General features: G+C 38.6%; 1 protein-coding gene across 1 annotated transcript in view; it reads right to left on the bottom strand.

Annotated features, from left to right (window-relative positions):
• The window catches only part of CBR4 (carbonyl reductase 4), a 41,438-nt gene that overhangs the window by 25,792 nt on the left and 5,423 nt on the right, over window positions 1-10,223 (bottom strand). The window contains exons 3-4 of the mRNA XM_006864535.1: window positions 6,882-7,018; window positions 846-980 (exon numbers count right to left, since the gene is read on the bottom strand). Coding sequence (XP_006864597.1) covers window positions 846-980; window positions 6,882-7,018 — 272 coding nt within the window. The remainder of the gene's footprint in view (window positions 1-845; window positions 981-6,881; window positions 7,019-10,223) is intronic.

Genomic DNA, 10,223 nt, shown 5'->3' with positions numbered 1-10,223 from the left:
TAAATGTTGCCTTTTTTATTTCAAATGGTTGATTATTCTATGGTGTGCGTACCTAGTTTTACTGCTCATCTTAGAAACCTATTGTTTGGCTGGAAATGGAGCCATAGGGGTGAGTTCATTTCCAGACCTGAAGGGTGCTACGGGCCACAACCTCAGGGATTCCACCTGTCTCTGACCAGTGAGCCTGGTCTCTTTTATAATTTTCTACAACTTCTCCCCATCTCTTCAGAACCTTTCAGAGCAGCTGATAATGGTAGCCCACCATCAAGTTCTTCTGCTTATGTTCATGTGGTTCATTAGTCCATTGGACTAATTGTTTCCGTATGTCTTCAATTTTTATCATGTTTTTCTCTGGACAGGGAGAGGCCAATAGTTGCATCTTAGATGGTCACTCATGAGCTTTTAACACTCCAGTTGCTACTTACCCCAAAGTAGGATACAGAATGTTGTCTTTGTGAGCTATGTTATGCCAATGGACCGTGGTGTCCCCTAAGATTATGGTCCTGAGCTCCCAGGCCTAGCAACTCCTTCCTTCAAAGTGTTGGTTATATCTAAGTTTTCATAACTTTGCCCCTGTATGCTCTACAACATAAAGATTTTTTTTCTAATCACCACCAGTTCACAACTTGATTCTTTCCACAAAAGACTGATAATCTACTTTCAGAAATTGTTGTTAAGTACAGTGGAGTTGGTTCCAACTCAGTGACCCTGTATAGGGTAGAAATGAGCAGCTGGTAAGTTTGAGCCGTAGATGTAAATCAATAAGCACCAATTAAAGACTAATTAATGGTTTTCTCTATGAAACAATCATATAAAAATAATTTTAATAAGAAGTTTATACTGACCTGGTGCGACCACATTCACTCTAATTTTCTTTCTTGCTACCTCTTTAGCAAGAGCACGTGAAAATCCAACTAATCCTCCTTTACTGGCGCTATAGACAGACTGGCCAGAGTTGCCTTTTAAACCAACAATACTTCCTGGAGGGGGAAGCAAAATGCAAACAAATTCATGAGCTTATTTGAAAACTTAGATAAATATAGATATAAGTTTAGTATAAAACTTTTACCAAACAAACAAACAAAAAAATAGTCTACTTTGTTTTTTGCTAAAATCAGAAATACTAACCATTGTCATCTGAATTATAAGACTATACAATCCGAAGTCTGTTTCAGTTATACACAGAAAACATAATCTGAAAAAGGTTGATGTAAAACTTCAGAAGCTAGGCAGAGGACATGAGATTTGACCCTTTCAGTGAAAGCCCAATGTCAAGTGCCGTGGAGCTGTATTCAACTCCCAGTGACCCTGTATATCAAGATGAAACAATGCCCAGTCCTATGCCATCCTCACAATCATTGCTATGCTGGAGCACAGTGTTGTAGCCACTGTGAGAATCTTCCTCTTTTTTGCTGACTTTCTACTTTACCAAGCATGTCCTTCTCCAAGTACTGGTCCCTCCTAATAACGTGTCCAAGGTAATGAGATGAAGTCTGCCATCCTCTCTGCTAAGTAGCATTCAGCTGTACTTTTTAGGTTTTTCAAATAAGTTTTTATTGTGAGGTTTACATGGAAGAATATCAGTTTTACATTCATCCTATCGCATTTCGTTTCATTGCAATGATTACAATCCCCTCCATACATCATCAAATAACCAAAGGGCACACCACACAGGCCTGCCCCCTGGCCATCAGCACACAGCCCGTCTCCCTCCCTGAATTCAGTGTCCTCAGCCCCTCCATCTGTCCAAGTCATCGTCTCTGTCTCCGTCCCTGACGTCTCTACCTCTCTGGGTAGGGTCCTGCTCTCTGCTCTTCTCACTTGATGCTCCCAGGGACCTCCACTTCTGGGCTTCAAAATCAATCATTCCCCTCCTTTTGTCAAAAAACATCTACCTCTATATTTCCTGCCCTTACAGTCAGTCCTGAGGGCAATTATTTACTATTGTACCACAAGAGTCTTATCCCCATTTCCTTTTGCCAGCCAGGTCCCAAAAGATTGGAAATCATTCAGTGGAGAGTCTACCTTCCCCCGCCCCGTCTGGAACTAGGCTCCCTCTTGAAAGCTTGTAAGCCAGTCACTTCCTGCCTTTATAGGCACCCCCATTTTGGGTAGCCAATGTCTAAGTTGCCTATCCCTGTCAACCCTGTGTACCGAGGGGGTGGGAGTGATCCTTGCTGTAAAGATTTGTTCCCTTTTTTGAGCTATTACATCCATAAGTGTAGGTAAAGTAAATCAAATTGTAGCAAGTTACTCTCCACCCCCCCTTCGTTTTTCTTGTTGTAGAGTGCTGATCATCCAGCCATCGAAGTCAGGTCAAGTGGGTACTATCTGCAAGTATGGGTGTTCTTGTGCCTCTCCCCTTAATTCATATCAGCTGGATGCTTTACTCTCCACTCTAGTCCTCTGTGACTATGTCACTGCCTCTGGGCCCCAGGTCTTGCCATACTGTTGGCCATCCAGGTCTCCACCCAGGTTCATGGGGTCTATTGAATATGATCGGACTTAGCTTGCAACTTCATTGCTGTTTTTTCTCCCTCTTCCCCTTATCAGTGACGAGCGTGGTCAGCAGCCAGACCACCTGCCTGCTAATGTATTCCCCTTGAGCATTAGTCTTAGAAGGGAGTTTGCTCTGAGGGGTCCAAACTACTTGCCTTGATGGCTCCCAGGTGAACTCAGCTGTACTTCTTACACAAGATAGATGAAATCCATATTGAAGTCTATTGTTTTTGATGTTCATCATTACCTTTCCATTCCATTTTTCCATGGACGTTTTGAAGCCCTCTCATAACATGCTTGTATGAACACAATTAAGTGTACTGAAATTCCCATTCTTCTCTAATGTAACAACAGTTGTGAGGATGGTGCAGGACTGGGAAGTCTTTCATTCTGTTGTGGATAAAGTCACTGAGTCAGAACCAACTCGACAGTGCCCAGGCCAAGTCCTCTTTTGAATCCATCTTGAATTTTTAGCAGTTCCCTGACAGTGTAAAGCTGTAACCATTTTTAAATTATCTTGGCAAATTTTTACTTGCATATGAGATTGTTTGATAGTTTCCACATTCCGTTGGATCACCTTTCTTTGGAATAGACACACATATAGATCTTTTCCAGTCAGTTGGTTGGTTAGCTGCCTTCCAAAATTCTAGGCAAGAATGACTGTAAAGAGATCCACTGGATTATGTTGTTAAGTGCCGTCGAGTTGGTTCTGATGCACAGCGACCCTGAACAGCATTTCTGAGGAGCGGCTAGTGATCTAAACCACTGATCTTGGTTCAACCCAACCTTGCGGTACAGTGCATTATCTTGCAGCGCCACGCCAGGACTCTACTTTAATCTGAGGAGGTCAGAAACCACTGACATCATGTCGATTCCAACTCAGATCAACCCCTATGTAGGGTTTTCTAGTCCGTAAATCTTTACAGGAACAGACAGCCTCATCTTTCTCCCAAGAAGCAGCTGGTAGGTTTGAACTGGCAACCTTCAGACTCATAGCGCCACACCAGGACTCCATAGTGCCAGATAGGATAAAAATTCTGTAATATTTATAAAGATTTCCAGAAGGAAGTGATTAAGAACCAGAAAAGGCATATAAAAGTTAAATAACTTTAATGATTCTACAACACAGACATAAGGAAACATTCACTTCTACTTTAAAAAAAAAAAAATTAAACTTGAAATGCTGTCAATATAAATTAGCAAAGCTTCAATTATAAAACCTTTTTATAAAGCTGCAATTCAATTACTTTCAGTAATGCAATTTATATTGTCTAATAAACATACTTGGATGATCTTATTTAATAAATATGTTAAAGGATTATTTGGGAGAAAGAGAAATATCGACAGAACAAGTAAACCAATTTATAAAAGAAAGTAAAAATAGACAGAACAAGTAAACCAATTATAAAAGAAAAGCCGAGTAGGAATCTTTATTAGCTTCTGATTTATGCCACACATTATTTTTACATCTGGTCAAAAGTTACTAAAGTAAGGGATAGCTTCTGAAATATCAATGAACTTGCTAGCAGTTTAAGGTAGTCCTTTACATAGGTATAGATTTTCAATATCTGTTTTTATTTTGAAGGAGTCATGGTGGCACAGTGGGTTAAGCATTGGGCTGCTAACTGCCAGGTCAGTAGTTCAGACCCACCAGAAAGATGAGGTTGTCTGTTCCTATATAGATTTAGTCTCAGAATCCCTCAAAAACAATTCTACTCTGTCCTATGTGTTGCTATAAGGCAAGGTCAACTGCATGGCTGTGGGTTTGTTTATTTGCTTTCTTGGCTAACTTTTATTTCTATCAGGATTTAAAAAAATGTATATGTATATGAAACTTCACATACATATGATGGAGTGACTTGGTTTTTATGGGATTTTGATTTGTTTGCCTCAAATGAGGATATCGTAGTGTTAAAGAATATACTCCATCTTACTATGTGATATACAGAGGCCAATGTGCCAATTTATAAGAACCCAAAGTCAAAGCCATTATCTGACATGGTCAAAAGACAAGTTTACTTATTTACGTAACTTTTTTATAAGTAGAAAACTGACTCCTTATGTTTTTTCAAGAGTAACTGTCAAAAAATGTTCTTTAAAAATTCCTCCTTAGTTTATTATCACAGTAATTTTTCCTTTTCTTATTTTCAAAAGAGAAAAACCTTAAATTCTGGCTTGAAACACCATTTCCAATACTAAAAGGAATAGGCCATTTATTTTAATAGAACAGCATCCCCCTTTTGTGGTCTTCTAAGGTATTACCACTTGAAATTTAAAAGGCAGATAATCTACCATTGTTTTCAAATGACCAAATTCAAATAAAATTTCAAGTTGTTTTGCATTTGTAGAAGGCAAAAACTTGTAGGCACATAGTAACTAATTGATCTCCCCAAGGGTAAAATGACATGAAGCCAGGGGTTAAAAAAACTAAAAAAAAAAAAAAAAAAAATTATTTTCTTAAGTATTTTTTATTCAAATTTTAAGGAGGAAGAGTAAAAATATACAAAGAAAAGGATACACCATTTAAACCAATTCTACATGGGCAATTCACTTAGACTGTTTACATTCCTGAAGTTGTTGTTAGGTGCTGTCGATGGGTTTTGACTCACAGTGACCCTATGCACATCCGAACAAAACACTGCCCAGTCCTGTGCCAACTTCACAAATGTGGTTACGCTGGAGCCCATTGTTGCTGCCACTGTGTCAATCCATCTTATTGGAGGTCTTCTTCTCTTTCGCTCACCCTCCCTCCCCTTTGCAAGCATGATGTCCTTCTCTAGGGACTGACCCCTACTGATAATATATACAAAGCACAAGAGACAAAGTCTCACCATCCTCGCTTCTAAGGAGCATTCTGGTTGTACTTCTTCCAACACAGAAATCTTTGTTCTTCTTGCAGTCCATGGTACCTTCAATATTATTATCCAACAGTTTAACTCAAATGCATTCATTGTCCAACTTTCACATGCATATGAGGCCATTGAAAATACCATGGCTTGGGCCAGGCATGCCTTAGTCCTCAAATTGATATCTTTGCTTTTTAAAACTTTAAAGAGGTCCTTTGTAGCAGATTTGCCTAATGCAAATTTGATTTCTTGTCATTTGATTTCTTGACTCTACCTACTTTCATAAGTATTGACTGTGGATTCAAGCAAAATGTCTTTAATAACATCAGTCTTTCTCCAAGTATCATGATGTTATTTATTGGTCCAGTTGTGAGAATTTTTGCTTTCTTTATATTGAGGTGCAATCTGAACTGAAGGCTGTGGTCTTTGACCTTATCAGTAAGTATTTTAAGTCCTCTTCACTTTTCAGCAAGCAAGGGTCTATCAGTTGCATATAGCAGGTTGTTGATGCCTTCCTCCTATCCTGTTAGCATTTTCTTCTTCATATGATCCAGTTTCTGAGATCATTTGCTCAACATAAACATTGAATAAGTATGATGAAAGGATACAACTCTGGCATACACGTTTCCTGAATTTAAACTATTCATTATTCCCTTGTTCTGTTCTAATGCCTGCCTCTTGGCCTAAGTACAGGTTCCTCATGAACACAATTAAGTGTTGTTGAATTCCCATTCTTCGCTATGTTATCCATAGTCTGTTATGATCCACACAGTCAAAAGCCTCTACACAGACAATAAAACACAAGTAAATAGCTTTCTGGTATTCTCTGCTTTCAGCCAAGATCTAATATCAGCAATGATATCCCTGCTTCCTCATCTTCTTCTGAACCTGGCTTAAATTTCTAGTAATTCCCTGTAGATATAGTATTGCAACCATTTTTTAATTCTCTTCAGCAAAATTTTACTTACATGTGATATTAATGATATTGTTCAATGATTTCTGAATTCTGTTGCATCATCTTTCTTTGGAATGGGTATATATATGTAATGTTGTTGTAGTTAAGTGCCATAGAGTCAATTCTGACTCATACTGACCCTTCATAGGGTTTCTGAGGAGCAGCTGGTGGATTTGAACTGCTGACCTTGTGGTTCGCAGCCCAGTGCTGATCCTACAGTGCCGCACCAGAAGATCCAAATATGTAATACAAAGATACAAAAAAGATAATACAAAGATAAATTTAATCCCAGTTTTACATATAAATCCTAAATTAGTGGGTTACATATTTGTAGAGTACTATGTATGGTGTGGTGTTGTAGGACCAACACTGGGCTGTGATCTACAAGGTTGGCAGTTCAAACCCATCCAACCCATCCAGAGATACCTTGGAAGAAAGGTACAGAGAGCTGCTGTAGAAACACCGACACCTTGAAAACCCCAAAGGCACAGTTCTATCATGATACACAAGAGGTCACCAAAACTGACTCACCAGCAACTAGCAACAACAGCATAAAATAATTCACAAAGGTGCAGACTCACCTACATTAACAATAGACCCTCCTTGTTGCTGAATCATAGTCTTCACAGCCGCTTTACATGTCAGCATGGAACCCAAGAGGTTAGTGTGAAGCTGAGATATCATATCTTCAGTTTTAGTTCTTACCAAAAGGCTATCCCTAAAGACAAACCCAAAACACCTACTATGTAAATTAAAAACTGGATAAGACAAACAAAAAATTCCAAACCCATAATAACATTCCACTTCAAGTAGGGTGTAAGAAGTGCTTCATATAGGAGGTTGTTGTTGTTGTTAAGTGCCGTTGAGTTGGTTCTGACTCATAGAGACCTTGTATAGATAGGGCTTCCAAGGAGTGACTGGTGAGCTTGAACTGCCAACCTTGCGGTTCAAACCAACTTTAGAGTCTAGCGCATTAATCCACAGTACCACACCAGGCCTCCATATATGAGATCAAATACCTCAAATTAGAGTCCCAATTTGAATTTAGCTCAAGAGACACTAAAATAACGAGGAGCCAGTAAGGATTCACTTGGAAGTCAGGTCTTAATCTCTTATTTAGAGTGACAACATGATAAAAGTAGTTTTACGTAGGCAAAACAGCATGTTAAGTGCACTTAACGTACTTTGACAAAAATATCAATGTTATTCTAACTTTTCTGTCCTTAGTTCATCTTTAAAAGTTGTATCCACTCTATGATTCCATTTGTATGAACTTATGAACTAGAAAAATTACAATGACAGAAATCAGAATAGTGGTTACCTTTCAGGATATATTTCAAAATCTATCTTGAAATACAAAGCTGCTGTGATAGTATAATATCCATATGCTTACAAGAAAGGCCAGTTAATATGATTATTATTCAAATTTATACACCAACCACTAATGCCAGAGATGAAGAAACTGAAGATTTTTACCAACTTGTGTATTCTGAAATTGAGCAAACATGCAATCAAGATGCAATGATAATTATTGGTGATTAAACTACAAAAGCTGAAAACAGAGAAGGAGGATCAGAGTTGGAAAACACTGCCTTGTTGATATAAACGACATCAGAGATCACATGATAGAATTTTGTAAGACCAAAGAACTATTATTGGAAATACTTTTTTTTTTTCAACATTAACAGTGACTATAGAAGTAGACCTCACCATATGGAATACACAGGAATCAAACAGACTATGTCTATGGGAAGAGAAGACTGAGAAGCTTAATATCATCTGTCAGTGCAAGGCCAACTGCCATGACCGACAATTGGCTATTCTCCGCAACCGGCGCGGAGAGATTAAACTTGAGTTGGATTTGACTACATGGCATATAACCACTACCACATTCAATCTGTATGGTAAGCATGGCAACAGAATTGAAGGAAGATTCATTAACAACCTGTAATATGCAGAAGACACAACCTTACTCACTGAAAGTGAAGATGACTTAAAACATTTAGTGATAAATATCAAAGACTATAGCATTCAATGGAGTCCTGGTGTGGCGCTGTGGGCTAATGCATCAGACTACAAAGTCATCTGAACTGCAAGGTCGGTGGTTCAAGCTCACCAGCTGTTTCTTGGAAACCCTACACGGGTCACTATGGGTCGGAACTGACTCATGACACTTAACAACAACAACAAATAGCATTCAATATAGATTACATCTCAGCATTAATAGGCGTTACGAGTCTGAACTGACTTGATGGAACTTAAAAACAAGAAGAAAATAAAAATCCTCACAGCTAAACCAATAAGAAATACCATAATAAATGGAGAAAAGATTTAAATTGTCAAGGATTTCATTTTACTTAGATCTACAATCAATGTCCATGAAAGCAGAAGCCAGAAAAATCAAACAGTATCTTGCATTGAAAGAATCTGCTACAAGAGACCTCTTTAAGGAGTTCAAAAACAAAGAAGTAGTCACTTTGAGGACTAAGGTGTATGTGGCCCAAGCCCTGGTATTCTCAGTTGCCTCATATGCATGTGAAAGCTGGACAGTGAATATGAAAGATAGAGGAACTGATGTCTTTGAATTATGGTATTGGCAAAGAATACTGAATATACAATGAACTTCAGTTGAATGAACAAATATGTCTTAGAAGATAATATAGCTAGGATGCTTTTTAGACACAAGCTGGGTGAGACTTCATCATATATACTTTGGACATTTTATCAAAAGGGACCAGTCCTTGGAGAAAGATATCATGTCAGGCAAAGAAGAGGACCAGCGAAAAAAAGAAGACCCTCAACTATATGAATTGACACAGTGGCTGCAACAACTGGCTCAAACATAGCAATGACTTTGAAGATAGCACAGGATTGGGCACTGTTTTGTTCTGCTGTACATAGAGTTGCTATGAGTCAAAAACCAAGTAGAGGATATCTTATACCAACAGCAATAAAAGGAGGAAAGGTGTGGCGGTTTGCTTCCAAATGGTCACAGCCTCAAAACTCTATGAAAAGAACTTTTACTCAGTAATACATGGGTTGCTATGAGTTGGAATCTATTTGATATATCAGTATGAGGAAGAATTAACTGGAAAAAAAAAAAACAGATAACATTCTACAGTGCTGGAAAAGTTCTAAAGCTCAGTGTGGATGGTGATTACATTATTAAAATTGATTGACGTGTACATGTTCAATATTAAGAGTGTCTGGATTGGCAGTTGGGGTGCAGTGAATTATTGAATGTTTCTTCTAGTCGGCCTTTGTAAACTCTCACCAAATGACTTTTCCTGATGAGTCTGTTGAAAAGGCTGATTATATGATGCAGTTGGGAATGACTGTTAACAGGGCTAATTACGATTTGTCAATTTTGCCTTCAGACTGGTATAAAATGAACTATCTCCAAAGCAGAAGGGGGAATTTCATTACTAATAAGGCAAAGTTACAAGTGGAGTGCCTCCTTTGGGCCCTGAGAGCTCTGCGCATTGAATCGCCATGACTCGGAGACAGAATGCTGTGACAACAGCAGACCCAGGAGTCAGAGTATGAGACAGAGCAGTGGACTTCCCAGCCCACAAAGCAAGTTTAGCCTTTGGGCAGGAGGCTCATTTGGAAAGTGGAAGTACTTCTAGGCATTGAACTGGGGAGCTAGGTTTGCTGACCCATGGAGCTAGAGCCCAGCACCTTCAGGCTGAAGCCTTCAGGTTTATGGTAGCAAGGTGTGCTCTGCAAGCATTTATCAGCAGCCTCCCTAAATGTGAATCCCAGCATTATGAAGGTCATCAATGAAAAATTCGGGACAAATGTGAAGACACTAATGATGGGAATACATGGACTACAGAACATTTTGAAAACCACACAAACAAAAATAGACAAAATAGATGAGTGGGACATACTAAAAATTAAAAACTTATGTATATCAAAAG

The sequence above is a fragment of the Chrysochloris asiatica genome, unplaced genomic scaffold (assembly GCF_000296735.1).
Source record: "Chrysochloris asiatica unplaced genomic scaffold, ChrAsi1.0 scaffold00066, whole genome shotgun sequence".
NCBI lineage: Eukaryota > Metazoa > Chordata > Mammalia > Afrosoricida > Chrysochloridae > Chrysochloris > Chrysochloris asiatica.
This window is presented reverse-complemented; position numbering and strand designations above follow the sequence as displayed.